Source organism: Lissotriton vulgaris, chromosome 1_1 (assembly GCF_964263255.1).
Source record: "Lissotriton vulgaris chromosome 1_1, aLisVul1.2, whole genome shotgun sequence".
Classification (NCBI taxonomy): Eukaryota; Metazoa; Chordata; class Amphibia; order Caudata; family Salamandridae; genus Lissotriton; species Lissotriton vulgaris.
In genome coordinates this window covers 1,129,820,623-1,129,848,566 of record NC_141685.1, presented here as the reverse complement: position 1 = coordinate 1,129,848,566, position 27,944 = coordinate 1,129,820,623, and the positions used below count along the sequence as shown (strand labels likewise).

The window sequence follows — 27,944 nt, the reverse complement described above, 5'->3', positions numbered from 1 at the left end:
GCAGTGGTATGGGCGTGCGAGCACTATCACGTGTTCATTTTCTTCAAACTATTCACCATCGTAACTGACCATCGGGCCCTGGTGACAATAAATGGCAATCCACATGCAAATATGCCACCTCGCATTAAGCGCTGGGGCATAAGACTGATGGACTACGATTTCAAGATAGTGCACAAGCCGGGCAAAGAACCCAACCCGGCCAACTACATGTCTCAGCACCCCTTACCACAGACACCAGAGAAGACCTCAATGGCAGAAGAATATCTCCTTTGTACTAAGACAGAACACCCCGGCGACAATAACAGTGGCTGAACTAGAGCAGGAGACAGCAAAGGATGACATGATGCAAAAGCGGCAACAAGACAGCAGAGATGGAGACACATCAACCACAACTGCGCAGTGGGAGAGGGAGTCAACAAGGAAGAAGTAATAGCATTAAAAAAGATACATGACAAACTATCAGAGACTGAAAATTGTATACTAATGCGAGGAACAGGGATAGTAATACAAAGAGGGCTATGTCGACGGGCTGTTAGCTTGGCACATGAGTCACACAGAGGCATGGTCGCAACAAAGAAGATGCTATGGGAGAAGGTATGGTTCCCTGGCCTAGACAGAATGGTGGAAGACACCATCCTGAGCTGCCACATCTGTCAAACAAGCAAAGCCGGAACCTTTACATATGTCAAAACTTCCAACAGCAGTATGGACAATGTTAGCAGCAGACTTCTATGGGCCGCTAGACACGTGCAACTATCTGCTCGTGATAATTGATGAATACTCGAGGTTTCCTATAGTACGCCACATCTCCACAACATCAGCAACTGCGACGCTACCAATATTAGATGACATATTTGCAGCCTGGGCATCACCAGTGACACTAAAGACAGACAATGGTCCTCCGTTTTCAGGGGAGAAGTTCAAAAAATTCATGACCTACCTAGGCATTCATCACAGGAAGATAACACCTCCGTGACCACAAGCGAATGGCATGGGAGAGATTCATGGGCAACATAAAGAAGGCTGTCCAAAGAGCAAAGCTGGCACAGATTTCCATAGGACAGGCGCTTTGTCAAGTGCTACTGGACTATAGAAACACCCCCCACAGCTCCACAGGACGAAATCCAGCTGAATTAGTGCTGGAGAGGACGAGCAGGACGAGGCTACCACAGTTAGAGGCAGAGAGGCGACCAGAACACAGCAGCATTGCTGTGAGGGACCGGGGGCAAAGGAGAAGATGAAAGCACACGCGGACGCCAGGTGACATGCCACTCTGGTGTACCTCAAGCAAGGGGACCAAGGGGTGGTGCGTCAACGGAGAAAGTCTGACAGTCCATTCTCAAAGGGCCAACTAACAATACCAAAGGTCAAGGGGCCAATGATCACGGCTTAGTCGGGTCGCTACCAAATAACAAGAAACAGTTCTCACTTCAAAGGAGTGATGACCATTGAAGAAGACGGAGGACACTGCGGCGAAGAACATCGGCGCACAGGAGCGAAACAGAGCAATAGAAAATGAAGGAAGATGCACAGACTAGAGTGAAGGACAAGAAGAGGAGTCAAAGGAAAGAAAAGAAGGGACTTGTCCAAAAAGAGTGAGCAAAAGGACAAAAAGACTGATTGAAGAAATGAAGTGATGGGGATGAAGGCATGTCTCTCCATTCTTCCCATTTTCTCTCTATCTTTCTCTTTGTCTTCTTCCTCTTCTTCTCGACACATACATGGGATCCATCTCTCGCTCTCCTCGCATTCTTTTCGTGTCAAAGGGAGAGATGTAGCGACCTATGGTCAGCGGCAGTAGGACCCGGCACTCAGACCTAGGGGAGGGGACAGAGACCGGACACCACTTCCGGTCAGGGAGTGGGGCGGAAAACTTTACTGGACGAAGGCAGAGGGAGCAGAGTCTGGGTGTATTGATCCAGTCTCGGTGTGGGTCATTCGGAGAAAACGACACCAAACACCATCATATTGCACTGCGCAGACTGCACTTACCAGTATGCAGGGGTGGTCTTGGTATGCCCTCGTTTGAGGCCTACTACTTGGCGACACAGCTCCAATGGGTCTCTCAATGACTTGCAGAATGCAGTTTACATGAAACCTGTGTGAGGGCCGGCCCCCTGCCTCCTTTAGTGCTGCAGTGTTTCCTTTTGCCCGGGACTACCCCTCAGACCCCACAGTCTCTGCAGGTTACGATAGCTCCCAGGTGTCTCAAAAGAATAGCTTGCCTTACCCGTCATGTTCCACCTTATGCTCTGGCATTCCCCCTGCAGGGCCTGTCATGTCCCCCGGGATCCCATTCCTCAGCTGACGTAACACCCTGGCACGCATGCTCCCTGTCAAATGTCGGCGACCAATTTGCGGAGAGACGACTCCTCTCCCTCGACCGACTCTGACACATAGATGATTACGCCTTTCCCAGGGGTCAATACCTGACATACCACCAATTGCAACACTCATTCCACACTCTTTGGTCTGTTTTGGACGAGAAGCCTCAGATCCAACCTATATTGCAGGCCTTACTACACATGGGATGGGCCGTCATCTGATTACATGGCCATACAAGGCTCTGAGGAAGCACTCAGGGGCCCTACTGATGTCACTAACAGATACATGGAAGTCGACTGCAGACAGGCACTTCACAACACTGAGTGGGACAAGGCGCTAGAGTTCCCACATCACATCACCCGTAATGCGCTTTTCAACAGCATACGGTTCAAAGTCCTACAGAAGGCCTACCTAACTCCTGAGCAACTCGATTGCTATTTCCCCACCACCCTCTTGGCCTGCCCGCTCTGCAAACCCCGTCAGCAGACCTTAGGCATATGCAATGGTCATTTCCTGCTCTTACCACATATTGGCACTCGACCCACACTTCACTCCGAGAAGTAACAGAACTTCCTGACATTTACACATGTGAGACCTGTGCCTTAAGCATCTTCAAATGTGGGATGTGCACAGAGGTAAGAGTGCACTTTGCCTTGCTTGCTCTCCTTCCCGCCAAGCGAACGGGCTGCAAACCCTCTCCTTATAAGGGAGATTGAGTCAGGCCCCTGCGAGGGAGACTTGCCATGGGGTGCTGCGATTCTGGGGAAGAGCTGAGGGGGGATGCCCTGTGCTATGAGGGAACCCGTCTCCTCCGCAAAGTCCCCATCTCTCCCACTTGAGACACCCTCCCCTATCATTTCCTACAGCTTGTCTGAAATTATCAGCCCCGTGAATGCCGGCTCGCTCACTCCTCACCTGTGCACCCCTAGTTCTGGGTGCTGACCCCTGGCCTTTCCCAGTCACCCACCCTCCTCTGATAGTGCCGGGTCGGCTGAGCCCCCCATTACCCCTGGTGGCCCCCCAACACAACTCCAACTCTAACGTAGTTACCTCAGTACATCTCTCAAACCCTGTATGCTTACACATACGCTCTACCTAGTTACGCCGTGGCCTCATACCGCCCTTCTCCTTCCTTTCCCCCTGTTTATGTGTGAGCCCCCAGTTCTAAAAGTCTGAGCTCGCACGCTAAGTTGACATTTAAAGCTAATCTCCTTACACTGCTATTCATGTTGCCATCTCGATTGTCAGACACCACAATGTATTGTAGCAGTTTGTTAATGCTATTACTCTGACCTGCACAACTGTACACCTTATGGGCCGTTCATGTTACTGTTTAATGAAAATCCCTAATACAATCGGCTGTATAAAGCAAGCATTTGCAATGCAATAGGTCTCACTTTTATGAGAGTTTGTGCTATTGGCATTGTAATTGACAATGCCTTTTATTTCTTGTGTTATTTTTTAAACAGATAAATAAAAGGCATTGTCTTTTACAATGCCAATAGCTTAATGCAAATGCGAGACCAATTGCAAATGTGTTTGTGCTATAAAAGTTTTAAAATGTGTTAGGAGAGAGCGTGTTGCAGGCAGGACAAAGCTATTTGAGAAAATAGTGCTTGGAGGCTGAAATTAAAGCCTACCAAGTAACAACACACATAACAGGGGGTGTCGCCTCAGGAGGTTACAAAAAAAGGCAAGGTGGTACTAAGGAGGGGCTACTAAGCCTATTGACCAATGAACAGCCACAGTTTACAGTGGACAATGACACCAGCCAATGAAAAATATGGGTGGAGAGTGGGCGGAGCGTCAAGTCCCTACCTGAATACTGCAAGCCTTGCAGAGCAGCGCATGCGCTGCCCAGGTTTGACCTAAAAAACAAGAAAAAAAAGAATGTACTTCTACCCAAACAAACCCGTTTTAGCAACATTAGGCTAATGAAAGACTGGGGAGAAACATAACTTTCAAATCTGTACCATGAAATTTGCATGAAGCTCTTTGATGGCAGTTCATAGCTCACTGTGCAAGATTACGACTGTAAGTTATGAACTACAAGTAACAAAAGAATCTCTGTGACAAAAGCAGTAACCCACTGAGTTGTGCACATAATATACAGTTCTGTGATCTGCATGGTACATGCTCATTTGCAGCATGCATAATAACCTGCTTTACTTTAGACAAGTCACAACTGCCAATAGACGAAACTCTGATCTCCCTCCAGCAGGAACATTAATCACCAGAGATATCAATTTTGAAACCTTCATTGTTGCTTGAAAACTGCTGGATATACAATGAACTCTGCAGATAGAGTGAGAAGTGAGTAATTATGCTACCCATGCCTGCTGAATTATTGGGAGCCGATATTGCAGCACTGCAGCAAAACCTGCCCCCTAGTGCCAAATCTATTCCCCCAGCCCTCCAGCCTCCCGATAAAATCCCCAGTGCCCAGTACGGCCAGTCCGGACTTGGACATTACCTCACTACAGTCATTGATATGACAGATTATCGTAAAACTGCTCTATGTGACAGATTACCAGAGTCCTGTGATGATGAACATGTATCATTAGTGGTGGTTATTTTGTTATTCTCATGCCAGTTTTCACAAATGTAAATATTCTACCTGTCTTCTTTGCAGCGGGACTCACTTCATCCGCATCCACTGTAAGTAATACTGCAACCCTTTCTGGTCCCCTACGACTTCTGTGCACAAAAGCGTTTTTTCTTTGGTTCTAGAGTCAAGTCAGGTGCAGACCCTTCACTGCACCACATTCTCAATTGCTCAATTAGCCACATACTGGTGATTCAGTACTCTTTTCTGCCAGTTGCCCAAACAGTATGGCTTCTCATAAACTGGGGCCCTATGGCCTCCTTTGCAGACTGTGACAATGTCAGTGGTAGCATTTGATCCAACCAAAACCCCAAAAATGTTTTAATAAAGTTTGCCATACCATTGGTCTTGGTCATAGGTGTTAGTGCTTAAGCAAACAGGTCAGCAGCATTTTGTTCAAACCTTTGTGGGTGGCACTCTTATTTACTCTCCATAGTAGAACACATTATGGTTGCACTTGTCACAACCAAGCCTTTGTACACAGAGTACCTTAGATACTAAGAAAAAAGGGTGCACTATTCGACTGGAAAGAAACACCAAAACTCAGAAGCAGAACTTCACTTCAGAGACTAGTTCACTTTGCTTGTCCATTTTGTTCTGCTGCAGAGAGGAGCTGGCCTGCTCACCATGTGGCTTCAGCTGGCGAGAATGGTCCTGGTGGACCTCTTAATGCCGTTTCCCAAATGGTTGAACATGGGAGGCAGACATGGTTTCTGACTCCAAGTTTGGCAGCAGCTATGCTGCTGGAAACACAGAATTTCCCAACCCTCTAAATCCAACAGGGGAAGAGACGTTTGGCTGTTTTTGAAGACTATTGGTTGATATGATGGTACCACCCAACCCTGAATAAGGCAGGACAAATTATGGTTGGCCTGACAGGCGTCTGTCTTTTTTTGATGGCTGTCCTGTTACACCCAAAACCTAAGTGCTATTGGGCTTTCAGACCCTAGTCAAAAATGTGTTGGCCAGCCCCGTTAAAGCCTAAATGACACCAGTCTTTCTTCAATACCCATTAGCCCCAATCAGACTATCTTCTCTCAGTAGTTACATTTTGCACCTCTATTCTCTCTCTTTTGGTGCCCTATCACCTTTCCATGCTTTTTAAATGTCCTTTTCTCGCCTTCTCCACAGATCTCTATTCCACCAATGGCCGTAGTGCAGCCCACTGTAGTAACCAACAGTTCTCCAGTAGTGGAGCCACCAAGGAAGGTAATGTCTGAATTATACGGCCCATGCATGGGCGGGAATGGAGTAGGGCAAGAGGTCAGATAAGGGTTGGTAGGAGAGATAATATCTACTTTGGATGGTGTGGAATAAATGGGATGCAGGGACATTAGACAAGGATCCTTTTCTATCTGTAGTGGAAGCCTGGAAGGCATGAGCATAGATGGGCAAGTATTAACCTCTGTGGAAGGTGCAATCCACTCCCACCAAATGCTGGCAGTTTGTTTAGCTCCTCAGTGGTCAAACTCACACAAAAAAGTCCCAGAAACTGTTTGGTTGAAGATAAGATACACATTGAATGCATACGGATTTGAATAATGGGTACCCCATCCTGTGTTCTGGATTAGATTATCTGCCTCCAGCCAATTTTTAGAATATGAAATTGAGACGAGGAATGGGGCTCTATCTGTTGGCCTTGAAGGATCTTTATGGCCTTTCTAAAAAGGAATGGTTATATCGCAACCTAGACATGATTCATTTCCCAAATCCTCTCAATCGCTTACCTCTAATGAACTCCTTTTCAAAGAATGTGGTGCAAATTGCCTCTGAAGTGCAAAGCTGTCTTTTTTTACCTTTCTGTGCTTAGAAACCCACATGGAGTGAACACAAATCCCCAGATGGCCGGATCTACTATTACAACTCTGAGACCAAGCAATCCACTTGGGATAAACCTGATGAGCTAAAGTCAAATGCGGAGGTGAGAGTAAATGGGTCCCTACGTCCCTTTGCAGAGAAAACGAAAAGAGGCAGAAAAAGTTTGAGTCTATAGTAGCAGGGAATCCAAAAAAGATAGGATGACTGGATCCATGCCTGATTTGAGGATACTCACCGACTATGTAAATGAGTTCCACTTAGATTTATGTTTGTACATTATTTTCCTACGTGGATACACTGAAAATTCAGAACAGATCTGTCCCGCATGGACTTACATTGGAGACTAACTACTAAACTCACAGATCTATATGTCAATTAAATAAGACCATCTCAACTATAGGTATGGAATGATTGTATCTTTCTGTATTCCCAAATCAGAGATATCAATAAGGTGATCTCAGGATATTAGTGCATCTTTTTACCATAATACTAGGAAAAAGTATTTTTAAAAGGATGGCTTGTGGTTCCTCAAAAGTTTTATTAGGGATTATTGTCAGGGGAAACCATCCACTCCCAATTGATTTTTTTATACGGATCATCAAGTGTTAACCTCTATAAGCTGTAGGTAATGGATTGGAACACGAAATACCATTGTGCCTGTCATTTTTATCTAACACAGCAGCCTATTTTTGATAACTCCATGTGTGTTTGCTATTCACTGTGGTGTGCCATTATCAATCTGGTGGTCCGCTAACAACAGATGTTATTTTATAAGAAGCATACAGATATCATTGTGTGTCCTTCAGGTATTGTGTACAAAACCCCAACCTTGATTGTTTTATTTAAATGGTGTCTCTATTAAACATTACCTTTTTAACTGTCCACACTAACTGTCTCGTTTAAAAACCATTGCAGTCACGTTTGACTTTATTAATCTTAACAGTGACTCCAAAGAATCCATCAGTTTCGATTTTACTAGATAGTCATGTGTGGTGTATACCTCCGAAACAATGTGTCTATGAAGAAACCTTACATTAGACAGCCCTCCTAAGGCTCTTTGATCACGTCCATTATTTATGCGATGGATTCGATTTCATTTATTTATTTAAAATTTTTAAATACAAGGTCAGAGAGCATACAAGCATTTTACAAATGGAAAAAGAACTAAGAGAAAATGCGTGTGTGCATAGCAGATTTCAAATATACAATAACAAGTATGTGACATAAGTTTGAGGCTTACAATGCAAGAGGGAATATATTTGGGCTGTTATGTAGGAGGAAAAGATGGTAGATCCATAACAATAAGGTGAGTTCACAAATGTACAAAATATGAACAAACTTGTAGCCTGCACACATTCATTGCCACTTGCTGGATCGCCCTGACTGGAGTGCCCTTCTCCCGCAGCACTACTCACCCAGCCCAGGACCGGAGGAACGCCAGGAGCTGAACCCGGAAACTCCAGGTAGGACTACAATCCCCAGAGACCCTAGCACCCAGAGAATGCTCTAAAAGGAAGACGCCGGCCCGCGGCGCCTTGTAGCCTGCACACACTCATCGGCACTTGCTGGATTGCTCTGACTGGAGTTCCCTTCTCCTGCAGCACTGCTCATCCAACCTGGGACCCGGAGGAACCCCAGAAGCTGAACCCAGAAACAACCAGTGGGACTACAATCCCTAGAGACCCTAGCGCCCAGAGAATGCGCTAAAAGGAAGGCACCGGCCTGCGGCGCCTTGTAGCCTGCACATACTCATCGCCGCTTGCTGGATCGACCTGACTGGAGTGCCCTTCTCCCGCAGTACTGCTCACCCAGCCCGGGACCGGAGTAACGCCAGGAACTGAACCCGTAAACACCCGGTGGGACTACTATCCCCAGAGACCCTAGCAGTCAGAGAACACGCTGAAAGGAAGATGCCGGCCCGAGGCGCGGGACGCGCCCGGGCCAAGGGCGGGCCATCCACGCCCGTCGGAGCCAAGAGGAGGCTGGGCTGGGCCCCCGTCTAACATCTGCATCAGAGACAGGTACTGTCATATTTTGGTGAAATAATGGTGAAAATAAGGGGCTTTGGGTAAAAGAACGCAGGTTTGGTAGGAGCGACTCTGGACTAATTTTTGGTCAAAGCGGCAAGTGTCCTTACTCACGAAATAGAGTTGACTGAAAGGCGCCTTTTTATGGAACCGCTCCTATTTCACCAGGGGGCAATTCCTGATAGATCAAACGAGTCCCTATTGGTCACGCAACCATCATTACTGATAACATCATCGGATCTCCCGGCAGTTCAATGTGGGTCTTCTCCTCCAAATTTTTCTACACAGGTTACACCAAGGAGGGGGCTGGAAATTTCTCCCTCGAATAGGTCCCCAAAGGATCCCACTCCTAACCCACCAGCCAAGCACACTAGAACAGGGGGTACTATTAATACGAAGCTAAAACAATTTTAAATAACTTGTGCCTCCCAAAATAAAAGGCCCCCAAACCAGGGCGACTACAACCAATCTTATAACATCAGCCCCTCCAGTATCTGCCAATATGTTATCACTCCAATTGGCTCCAGATGATCCCATTTAGAATGAAGTGACTAAAAGGTCAACAGCTATAATCGATCCTATTTTTATTACACTGACTCTAATTGAAAATAGGTTGTCCGACTTAGAGTCACAGAACCATCTATTAATATCTCAAGTGCCTCCTCCAAGAGATCCCCTTCCGGAAAAACCTAGAAGCAGTAACTCAACTCAACTAAAAACGGCTTGGGAACCACCCACTTCCGCAACATCGTCAACTTTACCGGCTGTCACCACCATGGCCCCAGCACAGCACCTAATAGGTATTTCCAATCTAAACACATCTCGGGAGGCCTGGAATCTCCAAGAGAAGAGCACAAGGGATCTATTGCGGCAGGCACCAATAGCCCAAGAGGAAATAGGAGGGGCCAGTCAGGCAGTAGGATTATGTGGGACCTATACTGGACCGATAGACTATCATCCGCAACAATCTCTCCATCTTCCACTGGCAGCATCCCCACTGGTACTGGTACTGGTCCTGGCGAATGTTCCCCCCCTTCGAGAAAACCAGTGTGAATCCACAAGACAGCTAATGGACAAATCTCTTCACTGGTTAATAGACAATCTTAAGGGATCGCAAATGGGGAGTTACCAACTGACCACCAAAATTATCATGGCCAGGAGAGTGGAATGGGTGGGCAGTACAAGAAAATCTTTCACTGGTGACTGCATGGTTATTGATTTTAATAATGCTTTTACAAGACCTTCCCTTTTAGATAATCTTTATAGATTCTCCTCAAGGAACTCACAGATTATCCCCTTACCACTGGCACATTTTTATAACCAGGTTGTAATGCCACAAATGGATTACAGGATAAGAAGAAGTCCAGTAGTTGCAGGCCTGAAAGATAATGAGGGCTCCAATATTAATTCAGGGATTAGGCTGCAAAACAGATTCACAGCTCTCTCAGATTTGGAGCTATGGGGTTGGCTAAACTCTCCACTCCCTGTATCACCAGGAAGGTAAATTACTATGGTTCACCCAGTGATTAAGCCACAGGTGAAACAGTGAGCCCTAGAGTTTTGATGTTGTTAGTAAGTGCAGTCTAAGTATCTGGTAGAGACAAGCCATTTTGAATTTGTGTGGCACCAGGTTAGGGTGATGTAAGAAGGAGTTATGTTTTGTTAACATCGACCAAACTTTGATATTCTCGAGAGTCGAAGCTACCACAGTAATATCATCAGAAATGGACATTTTCAAGTAAGGCTACAGGTCTTCCGCATACTGATGATATGAAAGTGAAAAGTTGTGAACCACTTTTGGAACCTTATCTTCTAAACCCTTACATTCCTTTGAAGTATAAAGTAGAATTTCATGACTGAGAGAACCAAAGGCAGCTATAAGATTTAGTAATATAAGCAGGCAGGAGTCACCTTCATCTAAAATTCACAGGGCACCATCTATGGTTTCAGAAGTGCAGCAAGCCTTGAAACCAGATTAAAAGTCATCCAGAAGCTTGTTGTCTTTTACAAATTGCTTCAATTGGTTGTTGGCACAGTAGTTTAGCTAAGAAAGGCAGGCCTTATGCACTCCCCCAACAGCCAAACTGTACTTCTTTCCAGTAAAAAGGTCGCAGGTACCCCTATGCTGACATCCTCTGAGACAACTCTTTTTAGACAAACAGTGAAGCACGTTAAATTAGCCTGTGACATTAGGATTTTACATACCAGTATGTCCACCTGAACCAGTCAGTCTATCTCCTGTTATTTAAGTTTTATATAATTTTATATACAGGCCATGTTCCCTGATGGCGCTTGGCGCGAGGAAGGAGCAGACATGGCACATCACCATGCAGTAATGAGATTATTGAAAGAGACAGGTTGTTTTCATGAAAGGCAGCACATAGGGAATCTTTTTGAAATGGAGAGGAAGTGAATTCCACAAAGTGGATTCAGGACAGGAAATAATCTACCTATACAACTGACTTTTCTAAAGGAAGGACTCTTTAGAAAGGTATTGGACAAGTGCAAACATATATAGGGGGCATGCCATATTAGGTGTTTCTTCAAGACCTTTGAGGCATTCCCAAAAAGAGACTTTTGCATTGCCTCAATAAATTAAGTGTAATTCTGGCAGCCACTGGAGGTGTTTTAGGATAGCGTTCGCAGAGCTAAAGCTCGGAGTGCTCACCACCAGTCTAGCCACATTGTTCTGAACTACATGTAGAGAACTGTCCTACCCATACCAAGGTAAATAACTTGGCCAAAATCTAATTCAGATTAGATTAGCCTGGGACCACAGCCGGCAGCTACCCAAGTTATAGTTATGTAAAATTGTATTTAATTTAATTTCTTCATTTGAAAAGTGCAAGTCAATCTTTGTCCCAAGGTTTTTAACAGCCGATACCAGCTTACATTAACATCCCTTATCTGACGGCAAAGATGTGAATCTCCAGATACCCACCCTTGTGTTGACAACCATTTTATTGCAGTTAAGAATGAATAAATTTCCCAATCCACTTCTTGACATCCCGGCATGCACTTCTAAAAACCATTGAATCCATCGGTAACGACATCTATGCCGACTATCCGAAAAGTAAACTGAGTATAATCTGCATAGTTGTAAAACTGTAGGCCATGGAGCGAATAAGGCTGATCAAAGGAGCAACATATAGCTTAAATCAAATCTAATCAAATCAGTGACATTTGTACAGCGCGCATATCACTCGGAAGTCTCATGGCGCTTGCAGACGGCTCTGATGGAATACTCATTTAGTTGTCAAATAGCCATGACCAGCTTCTTCCGAAAGCAGTTATGATCAGCAATGGTACGCGTTTAAGGGAATTTTGTTCCAGGATGATGGGGCAAGAAAGGAAAAAGAACTGCCTCTTTTTCTGGCGGTACGAATTCTAAGAGGTGTGAGCAGTGATTCGTTGCTAGATCTTAGCGACCTGCGAGGCTGGTACCAGCATAGTTTTTTGGATCAGTACCCCGTGCCCTTTCCATACATGTTTTTGTGTATCAGACAAAGAATCTTAAATAGGATTTGTTTTCTAACCAGGAGCCAATGTAAGGATCTCAAACAGGGGGCAGAAGGAGATCTGGGCGGAAGATTCAGGACCAACCTTGCCGCGGTGTTCTGCAAAATCTGAAGTCTAGTAAGAAGGCTTCATTGATTGAGAACAACAGGGCATTTCCGTAGTCCATGCGATTTATTATCAGTCCATGTACTAATGGTTTCCTGGCCTCAATAGGAATCCATTTAAAGACCTTACATAGGCTACGCATCACATCTAAAACAGGCACCGATAATATGGTTGGTCTGACTTTTCATAGACAATTGGTTGTCCATATAGAAGCCTAGGTTTCTTACAGTCGGTTTGGAAGTTGGACAGGGACCAGAGGTGAGACTAAAGTATGGATTCCTGTTGACTCCCACAAAGACCGCCAGAGATGTGTATGATGAAATAGATGCACTCTGAGAACGATTTGTAAGAAATGACTTAACCTGATCCAAACTGCACCTCCCAATCCAGTCTCCTAAAGCAGCCCTACAAGATGGCCCTGATGATCAACTGTGGTAAATGCTGCTGACAGATCTAAAAGGATAATTGTGTTGACACTGTGGTTGTCTCCAGACATACACAATTCATTGATGGCTATGACCAGTACCGCGTGTGTACTACTTTGGGGCAGAAACTGGCTTCAGGGCGGACACTGGCCTAGAACCACCTAGCATTTTACTGTCCTGTAAAAAGAGGTTAAGTTGTTTTGCCGCATGACTCTCAAAACGTCTGGCGGCTGATGGTAAGAGAGCGATGAGTCATTAGTTTGCAAGGACTGTCAGATTCAAAATTGTCTTTTTTAATAGGAGAATAACTATTCCTTCTTTCATGGATGAAGGCACAATGCCTGTTCCAAAGATATACTGATAATTGTATAACACAGGCACACTCGCTGACCCTAATTAGCTTGGTAGTTAATTTGGCCAAGGGTCAATCGGTTATCCTGAATTAATGGATGCAGAGGCAATTTTTAAATCATATACATCCAAAGGAGAACAATTATTCAAAGTAGAAATAGGGATTTGACCAAAGGAAGTTGTGATAGTATATGCTGATTTTTCAATAACCTCAAAGATCACACAGAAGAAGGCTAATTCATCATGTAAATCAGTGAACCATGCACTTTGAAGCTTATCAGATCTGGAAGGAGTTTGTTTTATATAATAGTTTTTATTAGCGTACATACTTACATACAAAGGAAACATGTCTTAGAGAGCACTATTACTTGTACATTCAGAATCCTCTCCCAAGTTAATGTCCAGGGAGGTTGCATACTAGGACTAGGAAACCCCAACAACAAAAACCTCCAACCCACCACTCCTTGGTGCTTGATATAACAGTAGCAAAGTAACATTCCCAACCACCAAACATTTATAAAGGTTTAAAATATTCCTTCAGAGACCCTATAATCATCAACTAGCGGAGACTTCATCTGTTGCCTATCTCCACCCAGTAAGAGCCAGTGGTCGGAGCTTAGCCACCATGTAATAGGGAGAATGACAGAAAAAGGTGTGTTCTACATGGGCACGTCATGACAGGTGAGTGTCCCATGCCTGTGATTAAAAATATTTTCTTAAGCCTGTTCATTACTGCCTGTGTAGAAATTTGCACTCAGCTTAACTCAATGTAATTAGTGAGCAGGTCCCGGTGGCTACAGTAGGGGCACCATTGTGTTCCAACCATATTGTGATGGCTTGTTTAGCTAATAACAGTGTCAAGTCCAGGAATTTAACCACTGGTATCTCCAGGGCAGGACGAGGAAAAAGGCCAAGGAGCCCTCCTACTGACATGTTCAGTATAGAGGGGCCTGTTGTGTCAGTATTTGCAAAATGTTGATCTAAAAATGTTGTAGGAAGGGACAGGCCCATAACATGTGCATGAGGGCTGATTCGGGAAGGGAAAAACGAGGACAGGCCGCGGCTGTGCCTCAAAGTCTTATTTATCCAGACTTGCCTAAAATAAGCTCTATGGAGGATATTACATTGAATATATTTGAATCTGGCTCCCCCAGATACTTTATGAGGGTAGTCTAATATCGTCCACCACCTGAGTCATTATTGGCTTGATCTAAATCTGGTTCCCGTAGGATGCACAATGAGGTGCAGTATTATACATCTGTTGTAAAAAGGCACTATAGAACTCCCCTTTAAGGAACAGATCACCCAGCGTGGAGAGGCCAGTAACGCAAATGCCCCAATCTGCCTTTCGAGGTGGGTACTCCCAAAAGAAAAATGGCTGGGGCAAAGGGAATCCATTTTTCTGTTAGCTGGTTTATGCTACATAATCAAGATGTAGCAGTGTGGAACAAAACTGTGGGTGAAGAATTTAAACGTGTAGAGAAAGTCAGACAGTAAGGAAGCAGTCCGACCTTAAATTTGTTCTTAAACAGCCCCATTTCATGAAGAGAGCACCTAGAGAACCAACTAGCTACCCACTGTAACTGAGCCACTAGGTAGTAGCGAAGTGGAGTTTGTTTAGTATTTTAAAAATCTTAAGTTGGGCATTAGACGCCATGATTATTTTGGTAGAGTATAAATTAGTTTAAACGTTTGCCATTTCCAGTTCTCATTTGGTAAATGTTTTCTTATAACTATTCTTGTCCTTTTGTGTATAACCCAGGCACCATTCACTTTAAGTCTGCTTGGGGCTTAAGTTTAGATAAAAGTTCACAGATCTAAGTCTGGTGTTTAGGCCTCTGATTTGAAACTTTGATAGCGAATTTAAGGCCTGTGCCATCCAGTTAGTTTAGTAACACTTAGTATGGACACAAGATCCAAAGGGCCAATATTACGTAAGAGTAGGGAGATACAATACTTTCACAGTGGTACTTTGATATTAGTTACCTCCTTTTCATCTCGCACACAGAAAAGGTCCAAAAATTGTTCTGAGTGCAGGACAATCAAGCTATGATGCTGGGGTTTCAGCCTAGGTCTTGGAGCTCACTGAGAGTTGCTCTGAGACTTCTTGGCCTCCTGCATCCTGGTTTTTAGTAACCCAGGATAGCTTATGCGGACTCTGCAGTGGGATCTCAAGTCTCAGTGGGCTTAGCACCATGGGAACCTCTCAGATTCCATCCAGGTTTCAGAAGAAACTGCGAAAGACCTGCAGTGGTGGCTGATTGATTGCAATTGAACAAGCAGCAGACTCTTTTCCCTTCCTTACCCACAGCTGATGCGGTGACAGATGCATCACTGCTGGGAGGGGAGGTCAGCTAGGAGAGGGGGTGGTCAGAGGACTCTGATCTACAGCCGTGACCAGGTTATGGGCCCTTCGCCTGACATTGATAGACTTCCTTCCATCCATGGAAGGAGGCTGGTCCAGGTCATCACAGACAATATTACCACCATGTGGTATTCCAACAAGCAGGATGGTATGGGGTCTTGGGTCCTGTTCCAATGGCCTCTACTTCTCTGGACTTGTTCAGCTGTCAGGGCATTTCCCTGGTCTTGAACCAACCAGTAGGAACTTTAAATGCCAGTGGGCACTGTTAAAGGCAATTTGTTGAACCTGTCAGCCTGTTTGTGTTCGCCGTACCAACAGTCCTCATTTAAATAACCAGTTGTGCTGTGTTTTCTCAAAGGTTTAGGTCATATCTTCCCATCTAGACCTTTTGTGATGCTGCAGTCGGACCATAATTTGGTTCTTACGTTCCTTATTTGCACCCCTTTTGAACGATTGCACATCTGACCTTTATGTCTCTTGACTCCTAAAACAGTCTTTCTAATTGCCATAACTTTAGCGTGTCACAAGTGAACTGCAGGCTCTGTCCAACCTCCATTCACCACTTCCCCCTCCCCAGACAAACTGGTATAGAGGACTAGAGTGACAATTCTGCTGAAGGTTGTGACTTCCTTTCATGTCATTCATTCCATCACTCTTCTGGCATTCTTTCTCTACTCCCTTTTCAAAAGAGGAGGAAAGCCTACAGCGCTTGATTCCCAAAGGAGCCTTGAGTTTTTACATCAATCATACAAAGGTCCATTGAGTACATAATCAGCTCTTGTGGGGTTCTCTGGGGCAAAGAAAAGTAAGGCAGTGCAGAGAAAGATCATATAGAGGTAGACAGTCCTTTGTATTAAGATCTGCTATGCACTGGTCAAGAAGCAGCCTCTGAAAGGTCTGAAGGTTCACTTGAACGGAGGCAAGGCTGCTACCACTGCATTACCAAGCATATTAATTGTCTTACACATCAGTCAGTCCATGACGTGGACATCAATTCAGACATTCACAAAGCAGGACTGCCTGTATATCTAGGTCGGTGGGAGGGGCATTTTGCCTGTTTAGTCCCATACCCACAAACTAGAAGGTACTGCTTTTGTATCTCTTGAGAAGGTGAGGAATCTTCGGTTAGAAGTATCCATTAGAAAAACAAGTTACTTACCTTCGGTAATGCTCTTTCTGGTGAATACTCTGTCAAAACGCAGAATCCTCATCAGCATTCCACCGCCCACTGCTGCACAATGGTCTCTTTCTACATACATAAACAAAGTTCCTTTCAAGATATCTGCACACTGTCACATCAGTTAATGTGCTCAGCATCCAAGGACGCAGACATGGTCAAGGAAGAAACTGAAGTCAGCACGCAGAGGAGGCTGTGTTGTCACTTTTAGGGTGGTATAACACCTTCGCCGCGGGGCTAAATCCCCAGCGGCGCTGGGGGGAGGGAGGACGCGCGCAACGCCACGGTGCTTGTGATGAGCTCGGCTCGTCACGCTGCACGGTGGCGCTGAGCTCATCATGACCACACCCGTTTATCGGAGCGCTCAGCACAGCGGGGGAATTTGCCCAGCGTGTGAGCGCCACGCATGTCATAACGAGCTCAGCTCGTCATGAACACAGTGCAACCATGCCTCATGGCGAGCTCAGCTCATCATGAGCACGGAAGGAGTTAAAGCAGGCATGGGGCCAACTGATGCCAACTTCTGACACTTTGGAGGAATGCTAAGAAAAATCTGGTGATCGAGTCTGGCACCTGGGTGTATTTACAAAGTCAGGAATCTGCGGTTAGAGTATCCACCAGAAAGAGCATTATTGAAGGTAAGTAACTTGTTCTTCTTTTTGCCCACTACACTTGTCTGTGGTGTTATGGTTTCCGTAGCATTGATACAACAAATTAAATTGCATTGGGCATAGCTGCAATGAGAGAATTAACTAAGGCTGTATACATGGGAGCCTACTGTAACATTCCCACAGGTCTCACTGAACTGAGTGCCTCTTTTGTGGTTCTATTTAAAAAGTTAGTGACCATTCAGCAGCCGAGAGAGAGAGAGAGAGAGAGAGAACCGTTCAAAGCATGGTCCATATGATTGTGAATGAGCATCAAGAGGGCCACCTCACTGTGCTTATGAGACAGGAAATGCCAGCTCCAGACTTAATAGCAGGATAAGCACATGAGCAGGTAAAAAGCAGGCAGCAATGACAGAAATTAGTCTGTAGATCATTTGGATGGAAACAAGTTTGAGGATGGCTGATTTTAGTGTCTCAGTAGTTTTATGTGCTATCTTTATCACTTGAGAAAGTAACCCTCTTTCCCCTCACAATCTGCAGCTCTCTCAATGCCCCTGGAAGGAGTACAAGTCTGATACGGGGAAACCCTATTACTACAACTCCCAGACTAAGGAGTCGCGTTGGACCAAGCCCAAGGAGCTGGAGGCCATGGAGGGTCTGACCATGGCTATCAGCACCCAGCCAGCTCAGGAGCCACTGTTCCACCCCGCCCGCTGTACAGAAACAAGAGAACAGTTATACCTCCCAACCCTCTGCATTGAGCCCCTTACCACCGACACAAACAGTAAGTCCTTATAATGCTTTCGGGTTTTTTGCTTTGCATTATAGTTTAATGTATGACCTGTGTATGTTGCATAAACCAGAGAGCAAGGAAACTGAACATTGTGTGTACATTCCTTTTACAGATCTGATGCAGCCAGAAGATGAAACAGGGTGAGTGAGGGGAAGGTTAGGAAACGGAAATAGAGGAATGGAATGAGAATGGATGCACAGGTGAAGATAAATGACCTGCCAATATAATGCAGGGCATTTGAAGTAGGGCTACTAATGCACTGGGGAAGGACAGAATGCACAGACTAATCTATATTCCTGCAGAAAGTGATGCTCCATGTGGAATGACGACTATACTTGTGGGACTGGGATACTATACCGGTTTGGGAGAAATGATTTAGGGTTAGAGATGGGACAGCAGCGCCAAACAGAATATTTAAAGATTCGGATAGTGTTACAGGTAGAGACGAGTATGGTACAGGAAATGGAACAGTGTATGGCTTGCAGGAGTCTGTAAAAGAGAGAAACACATAATCCAGGAGCACTTTACAGTGGATAATGCTACAGTTGTACAGAGATGTGTTCTACCAACAAGGCCGAAAACTAAAGGCCCTGGTAAATTAAAGCACCACCAGTGGTTTTCTGCTGGTAAATGACTTTACAGATAAGACGCTCAACAACAACAGGGAGTGGCTAAGGTAGCTCCTGTACATAACATCAGTTGCACAATCCCTCAATACAAAATGTCACACATAATTTACACAAGGGCACAAGTGGCACCCAGGGACTCTGTAAAGACCAGAAGCAAGTGGCTGGAATGCCACGTTGGATCTTTGTGAGTTCTGTCAGCTCATATTCTAGAGCAGGGGAGCATGTGTGTGAGATTTTGTACTAACAGATAAACAATCATAAACACAAAAATTGGAAATACGGGTACCAGGAGAGCTAGATTACTAGTTAGGGCTAATCTATAAACTGGACAGAACACTGTGATGGAAAACCAGCATTACCAGAAAAGCATAAAGAGAAGAGTAAAAGTGTTCCAAGGTGAAACTAGAGCATACAGGAAAGGTACAGAAGTATATGAGGAAGACTTTTGGCTACATACGTAACTAGCTAAGCACGGAACTTGAAAAACACAAAAGCAAGCAGTTGCCATCAACTCAGAAGCTGACAAAAAGTGAAATGCTACCCACACAAAAGCTCAAGAAGAGAAGCAGTAACAGGTTCATCTCAGGAATTTCTGCACAAGTATGCAGATGAGCACCGCTGTAAACATGGAGCACTTGTGATTACAGAGGCAACCCTGCCAGTTGTGAGTATGATCCAGCACTGCTAATGCACAGATTTTCCACCTGAATGAATGTTCTGGTGAATGTTGATCATTAGAGTGTCATTAAGAAAAGATCATTTCTGACTTAACGTGCAGTTTAGGATTCAGGAGCAAGGTTGGAAACATGGGCCACCCTGATTCACGTTTTCTGCTAAGAATCAAGAAAGTTCTCCGTGGTAGTTGGAACGAAAAAGAGGAGAAGGCAGAAAAGACAGAAAATTCAATTAAAGGGAATGAAGAAATGAGGAACAAAGAGAGGAGGCAGAGGATGGACAAGGGAGCAAGGGGTAAAGAAAGAAGAGAAACTGAGAGTGAGAGGAGATGAAGACTGGGGCGGAGTGGCAGGAGAATGCATTTAGGCGAGAGAAGCAGTGAGAATTACAATGCCCACCATCGGAAGAGTTTAAAGTGGGAGTTTGTGCTAAAGGATGTCCTGCACAATCTAGAGAAAGTGAGATATGGCAAATGTGCAGCCAGGTATCTTACAATACAGGGCACTGATGAGCTCATGTGCACTACAATATTGTACACGAAGAGGAAATAAAACAGCCATAGGTACAATATAAAGAACCCATGTACATGCCTGTACAGGACAGAAAAGGCCCTGTGGGTTGTGTAACTTACACTATGGTGAAGGGGAGGGAAGGACCCACAGGAGGGTACAGTCTAGGCTGTCTCATAGTTTCCTTCTAATCTCTTGTGTTCCCCCCCAGAAAGCTGCATGATTTGGCGTCATTGGCTGCAAGCCCCCACGCTCCTTCTGCACTCGCTGCAGATGTTATTGCTGCACCAGCTGAGGAGCGAGAGATGCAGATGCTGTCATCACAGCCACCAGTGCTGGTGAACATTGAGCTGGCCGATGACGCCGGGCCTCAGGAGGATGGGGTAGTCCAGCAGGAGGAGGTTACGAGCAGGTGAGGACTGCCAGGTCCAGGCTACATGTGGAAGTCAGGAGCCACTGACTAACGCTGACTCCTGTGAAAGAAGATTCACTTAGGAATGGCAATACAGTGCACCTGTCAATTCTCTGTGTTGTTGTAGCTCTTGTCTGCTCTTTACAGTAATGGTTGCAGTGGTATGTTCCTTTGTAGTCCGGTTGTTATCTTTGTTTTGGCTCCATCCATTAATGGTTTCTTTAGTTTGGCATTTTGTAGTGTAGAGCTTACCGTCTTACTGGCTTGTACAGTTATTTGTCTCTTGGTGAACTGCCTCAAGGTGCAAGTATCATATTTACATCACTCGCTATCACATTTGCTTTGATAGACTCTGATAGTTGCAGGCACTTGCAATTCAGAACCAAAGCCATGTATTGAGAACGATAAAGGAAGTTGTGCATAATGGGCTGCAGTACTATACTCTGTAAACCACACAGATACCATCTTTGAGTAATTAATTTTCCCCCTCACAGTAGAAAACAAAAAATACATATAAGAATCCCAGCTCTGATGAAGACCTCTATATCTCATATAATAAACGCCCTGTATGTAGAGGTCGAATCAACTCAACAATTTCTAAAGGCCGAAGCGGTTGTTAACTCCATGTATAATAATTTTGGGTCTTTCTGGGCATACTTAGGCTAGTATTTGAATTTATGCACATAAGTACATGCCCCACAACCCGTCAGCAGAGGTGTCTCCTCCGCTAAGGTGGAGAAGCGTCGCCCTACAGCTTTAAAGATGTGCAAAGTTAAAATAAAATGATAATAACGGAACGTCCATTATTATAATTTTAATTTTTAGTGTTGCAGTTACACTGCAGTGCAGCCAGGTTATTGGGGTGGGGCCGGCCTCCTCTCACGTCGAGGCTGGAGGAGGAGTAGTGGCTGCACCTTAAGTGCGCATGACAGCTAGGATGGCCGTCTCGGGACGACCAAACCATCATGCACACTTTTTATGTTCTTCACAGGCTGTATTGTACAGCCTGGGTGGAGAACATACCCAGCCTCCCAGTCTCTCCCTGAGCACCGAACCACACGGCTCAACCCAATCACAACGCTGCTGTAAGGCAGCCTTGTGATCGGTCAAGGGATTCTGGGAGGCTGTGTGCTTCCTGGTTGCTGCTGGAGGAGAGGCGGCGGCTGAAGAGGGCGATGGTGAACACTAGGTATGTTTTTCCTTTGTTTTTTATTATTTTTTCATCAGACTGGATCTGGAAATTGTTCACAAGCAATACCCCTGTGCGTTGGTAGGTGGCGTCGTTCAGCTCCACATGGCATTACTGGCATCTTCCTCGCTGGAAAAGATGTTCGCAGTGATATATAGGTGCCACCCAGGCGAACAGTCGTCAGTTGCTTTTCACAACTTTCCACTCCAGAAGCACAGAGCTACAAAGAACACTAACCACTGGTGTGAAAAACTAGGGCTCGGAAAGGGAAAATCCCTGTCACTAGAAATCCATTCGTAGAGCGGGGAGGATGGGTGAGTCGGTAAGAAAGGAATCTGTGGCTAGACAGTCTCTACCAGATAAGGCGTTACTGAAGGTAAGTAACTTGCTCATCTGACTGAGACTTCTAGCCTCAGATTCCTTACCTTAGAATAGATGTCCAAGCTTTACCTCCTCGGAGGTGGGTCTGCAGTCCTATTTCATATGACAGAGTCCTGTAGGACCAAATGGACAAAGTGCCAATCCCTAAGGACCTGACTGTCCAGACAGGAGTGTTTGGTAAACATGTGCAGGTAAGCCCACATTACTTGACAGGAACTCCATGAGCTAACGCAGTGGTTGCAGCTTTAGCTCTGGTGGAATGAGCACACAAACCCTCAGGGTGTTACTACTTAGCCAATGCATAGCAGATTTTGATTCTTAGTAGGATCCATCACGAGATGGTCCACTTCTGCACCGCCCATCCTTTCTTTGCTCCGACATACCCTACAAAGAGTTGGTCATCCCCCCGGAACTCTCTTGTGCGGTCCAGGTAGAACGACAATGTTCTTTTGAGGTCCAGATGGTGAAGTTGCTCCTCTTCCTTGAAGGGATGAGGCGGAGTGTAAAAAGTTGGAAGAGTGATAATTTGGCCAATGTGAAATGGAGTGGCCACTTTTGAAAGAAAGGAAGCTCTCATACGAAGCACCAGTTTGACTGATTAGATCTAAAGAAAAGGAGGCTTGGATAACAAGGCCTGAAGCTGACTGACCGTCCGAGCAGATGCTACTGCCATGAGAAAGGCCATCTTCATAGTAAGGAACCTGACTGGACAATTGTGCAGAGACTTAAAGGGAGTCCGCATAAGGAAAGTGAGGACAAGATTGAAGCCCCACTGGGGAATAAAGAAATGAAAATATGTTGCAAACCTTTCAAAAACCTATGTACAATAGGGGATTGGAAAAGGGAAGGTTGATCAGGTAACTAAAGTAAAGCAGAGATTGCAGAAAGGTATCCCTTCACAATGCACAGAGCACAACCCTGTTGGGCAAGGGAAAGAACAAACAGAAGAACCTGAGAAAGGGGGGGCAGGAAGGTGATCAACAATTCTTTCTGTACACCATGCCACAAATTTTGCCCAGTGGCAGGCGTAAACAATCTTGGCAGAGGGACGCCTGAATGCCAAGATAACATTATAGACTTCGGGCGGAAAGTCAAAAGCTGTCAAATGTAGCCACTCAATATCCACACTAGAAGGCAGAGCATTGACAGGTTCCGGTGGAGAGCCCTCCCCTACTGCTGCAACGGAATACCCTCCCGAAGGGGCAGCCTGAACAGAGTACCGATGGCCATGCTCAACATCTCGGGATACCAGACTCTCCGTACCTAATCTGGAGCCACAAGCAAAACTTGGGACAGGGCGTTTCTGACCTTCATGAGACCTCTGGGCAGGAGTAGTATGGGTGGAAAGGCGTGCAGGAGGCCAGAGCTCCACTTGAGATGAAAAGTGTCTCAGAGCAAGAGCCGCCTTGGAAACTCCAGCTCGCTGACTTACATTGCACTTTCTTATCGGTGGCAAACAGATCTAACCCAGGCTTTCCCCTCTGCTGAAAGAGACCTTGCACCACCTCTGGATTGAGACGCCATTTGTGATCCACTAGGCATCTTTGGCTGAGTTTGTCTGCTCTGACGCTCAGAGAATCGTCCAGATGTTGAACCATCAGGGATATGCCCTGCTGTTCTAGCCATGTCCATAGATGCAGGGCCTCTTGACAAAGGGTCCATGACCCCACCACCCTGCTTGTTACAGTACCACATGGTGGGGGTGTTGCTTGTGAACACATGCACTAGCCTTTCTTGGATGGAGGGTAGAAAAGCTTTTAATGCCAATCAGATCACTCAAAGCTCCAACGGGATAATATGGAGTCCGGATTCCGCTGGAGACCATAGTGTTCTGATCACCACATCTCCCAGATGGCAACCCAGTCCCAGGTTTGACTCATCCGTCACTACTGTCAGATCTGGTTGCGGAAGGGGGAAGGGTTTGCCACTGACCCAGTCGTGGGTCAGAAGCCACTACTGCCGGTCCTTTGCAGTTCCCTCTCGATCTGGATCATATCGGAGAGATTCCCCTGATGGCTGTGCCCACTGGAACTTCAAGTCCCACTGCAGAGCCCACATATGCCAAAGACATGTGTCACAAGCATGATGCAGAAGGCCATGAGGACCAGCAGCCTCAGAATCAGTCTCACTGAAATCCAGGATAGAGGCTGAAACATCGGTATCATAGCCTGAATATTCTGGACTTGCCGTTCTGGAGGATAGGCCAGAAACTGCACTGTGCCTAGAACAGCTCAGATGAAGGGGAGCATCTTAGAGGGAGTCAGGTGTGACTTCTGCATGTTGATAGTGAATCCCAGCAAATGCAAGAGGTCCACCATAGTCTGGAGGTGGGAGAGACAGCCTGGCAAGCCATCCTTCAACAGCCAGCCATCAAGATAGGGGAAGATTGGCACCCCAGATCGCCACAAATGAACTGCAACCACTACCATCACCCTGGTAAACTCCTGAGGGGCGCTAGTGAGTCCATAAGGGAGCACAGCGAACTCAAAATGCTCATGGCCCACCGTGAACCACAGGTAGCGCCTCTGGGCAGGCAGAACAGGAATGTGGATGTATGCGTCTTGCAAGTCCAACGCCACCATACAGTCTCCAGGGTTCAGGGCAGATAGGACCTGAGCAAGAATGAGTATCTTGAATTTCTCCTTCTTCAGGAAGAATTTGAGAGAGTGCAGGTTGGGAGGAGGATGAAGTCCTCCATCCTTCTCAGGCACCAGAAAGTAGCGGAAATAGGAGCCATGACCTACTTCGTCCCTCCCCACTCTCTCTATGGCACCTATGGCCAAAAGAGCCACCACTTCCTGGTGGAGAAGAGATAGGTGGTCCTGTCATAAGTAGGTGGCATGGGGGAGGGTAGTCTTGAAGGGAAGGGAGTACCCCATACAGACAATCTGCAAAACACATCTGTCCGGTGTTATGGACTGCAAGCAGGGCATGTGATGGTGAATCCTGCTGCCCACTGATGCTCATGATGGTAAACAGGCAGGCTAGGAGGGTTTGGAGGCTGCAGCTGCTGGGACGGTTGGTGGACTGACCCGACTGCTTGCCACTCGACCCACAGTGCCGGTAGGAACCACATCAGCAGCCACACAGACGCTGGAAAGCTTGTGTGCTGTGCTGGCTGGGCAAGTAAAGACACAGTTGTATGCCCCTTCCATGGCAACAAAAGGTGGATTGTGGGCGACGAGGGGCCATTAAAAGACCCAAGCACCTGGTGGTCGCCCTGCTGTCTGTAAAGCGCTCCAGAGCCGAATCTGCCTTGTATCCCTCCCATTAGCAACAGCCTGGGAGAGCAAGGGCCTCCTTCAAGACTGTTGGCAACACCTGCACAACCGTATCTCATAGGGTGTGGGAATAGCGGCCCAAAAGGCATGCTGTTGTTGACAGATCGCAATGCCAAGCTGGTAGAAGAAAACATATTTTTTCCAAGATTGTGCAGCCTCTTGAATTCCCTGTCCAGGGGTGCAGTAGAAATTGCGCCAGGATTTACATAGGATGTTAAGGCTTGAACTACCAACCTCTATGGGTTAGGGTGTTGACATAGGAAATATCCGCCCCCAGGAAGAGGGTGGTGACTTCGGGCAATTATCCTGTTCACAGGAACCCCTGTGTTGGGCTAGGACGAAGTCGCAAGCAATATGTCAGTAAGTGCCTCATTGAAAGGGAAAAGCAGTTCTGATGGGGACACTCCCAGCTGAAGCACTTCCGTCAAGACATTAGTCTTGACTGCCACTGACGGCAAGCTAAGGCCCAGTACCTCAGCTGCCTACCGCACCATCATTGCAAAGGATGCTCCCTCCTCTGTAGCCACGGTAGAGGGAGAATGCACCCTAGTATCTGTAAAAGTATCTAGTCTACCGGCTTCATATAGATCTTCACAGATCCCAGCGACTCCTCCAGTTTGTGACCAAGTCCTAGCCCATAAGAACAGGGCTCAGGCTTTGGCCCGGAAGGAATGGCTCCAGTCGGTGCCGGACGTTGCCCCTCTGGCTCTGTGTCAGGTATGAGTATGGGGATGGCACTGCCCGTGTGTTCTGGGAACATTGGCCTCATTACTGTCGGAGAAGGTTGAGGTGATACAACTGGTGGCGATCCAGATCTATCTGTGGATCCTTGGGGCCCGACTGTCACTGGAGCTGCCGGATTAGATCTAGTAGAGGCCCCTCCAGAATCCACGGGGCCCAAAGGAGTGCCAGAGAGAACAGGCTGCCTAAAGATAATAAAGATAAGGCGCATGGCTTCATAAAACTCTTTCAATTGGGCTGCGGTCGCCCCGGCTCCCGGAAAATCGGTGAGGCGAGTAGCTTATCTAGGCACTGGCTTAATCACTGAGTCACGCTTCGCACTCACTCATCTCGTTGGCCGAAGTGAAGTCGAAGCACGCTTTGGCTTCTTTTTCTTTTTGTGGGACTTGGACGTACCCGAGTGGCTCGATGACTTGGAGTACGACTATGACCTTGGGCTCCATGACCTTTCTCTGGACCGGGACCTTGCTTGTCGTGGCGGTCAATGTCGAGCCACAATAAGCTTGAAGGGTCGCTCCCAGGGCAGTTCTTCGGGTCGTGGTCCTGCTCGGGGCACTAGAGGCATACAAGGTGTGGGTCCATCACTAACATCAGTCGGTGACAGGCGCAACAGGGCTTGGAGCCGGCTTCTATAATGACATTTCTGCCGCACCAGGAAGTAAACCTAAAAAAAGACTTCACTAAAACATTTTTAAAAACTAGTCAAAAGTGACTAAGGAGTATCTCTTCCCAGACCCACGCTGGCTAGTGTGGAAAGAAAAGAACTGATGTCAGCGCACCTGGATGGCACCTCTATAGGTACCGCAAATGTCACTTCCTGTGCAGATGATGCCAATGACACCAAGCGGAGCTGAATGATGCCACCTACCAGCTCGCAGGGGTACTACTCACAAACGTTTTCCGGATCCAATCTGACAACTCGGGATAATTCTACGGCAGGGAATCTGCAGCTAGAAGTCTCTATCAGATAATTCCTTTAATTTAAAGTCCTTTTGGTAATGCTTTTGGAAGTAAGTATTATAAGGGATATCTTACTGTTAACTATGTTTGTTTGGAGGTCCTTTTGGCAGGGAATAATCCAGGCAGGTATCCTCTTATTAAGTCCTTCCATCGGATGGATACTTCTAACTGCAAATTCCGGACTTCTATAATGTCCTCAGTAGCCAGACTGGCTACAGAATATTTAACAGAACTGTTCATGTGTGGTCCGTGTTGACTTAATTCCGTCACAGGAAGTGACGGTGAAGCCTTATATAATCGCTACACTTGTAGAAGGCCAGTAGGTTGAACAGGTCCTCACAAACTGTTTTTTTTCTCCTCCTGGGCCATCAAAGGAAGAGAGTCCCTCCTTTGCTGGGGGTGATGAAACAGGCAGTTGAGATATTAAACATATAGCAGCCAACTATAGAAGTTAAAACTAAAGCGTTAACATAAGTTTTGCAACCTAGACACATTTCCTTAGAGCCTTTACTACCATTCAATGAAGCCCGGACTGACACCTTAATGGGCATATGGTCTAAGCCTTGTTCCTCGTTGACCAGGCAGGTTGCCTAGACGCCACAGGCAGGTGTCAGGTGACTGTGACTTCTTGACATAGCACCCTACTCCAGAAAGTGCGGTGGTTCAAGCTTCCACCAGCTGGTTGAATCTCAATTCATTTCCTAAAACTTCCTCAGACAGATAGTTGAAGACAAACTAAGCATTCGCAAAACGGATGCATTCGTCAGCCAGCATAGACATCCTGTCAGTCAATGCCAGCTGTCTGCTAGGGAGATTTTTCCATGCTTTATAGGACTTGGTTTATGAGATCTTGCTGGCAGTTCCTGAGGAGTCTAGGGACAACCTGGCTGAAACCATACAGGATGGTCAGGATGCAGCCAAATATATTATCCATTCTGGTCTGGACACCACCAACTTCTTGGGCAGGAGTCGGCACTAACAAAGTGCTTTGATGTCTTGCTTAGATGAGATACACTGACTTCTCTGATAACTCGCAGGCCTTTTTGATG

General features: G+C 46.1%; 1 protein-coding gene across 1 annotated transcript in view; it reads left to right on the top strand.

Moving 5' to 3' along the window:
- Positions 1-4,657: 4,657 nt before the first annotated feature.
- LOC147748761 (pre-mRNA-processing factor 40 homolog B-like) overlaps positions 4,658-27,944 on the top strand; it is a 146,360-nt gene continuing 123,073 nt past the window's right edge. Inside the window, exons 1-7 of the mRNA XM_086928428.1 lie at positions 4,658-4,829; positions 4,919-4,983; positions 6,062-6,139; positions 6,741-6,851; positions 17,866-18,109; positions 18,231-18,258; positions 20,143-20,343. Of these exons, the coding sequence (XP_086784554.1) occupies positions 4,658-4,829; positions 4,919-4,983; positions 6,062-6,139; positions 6,741-6,851; positions 17,866-18,109; positions 18,231-18,258; positions 20,143-20,343 (899 nt within the window). The remainder of the gene's footprint in view (positions 4,830-4,918; positions 4,984-6,061; positions 6,140-6,740; positions 6,852-17,865; positions 18,110-18,230; positions 18,259-20,142; positions 20,344-27,944) is intronic.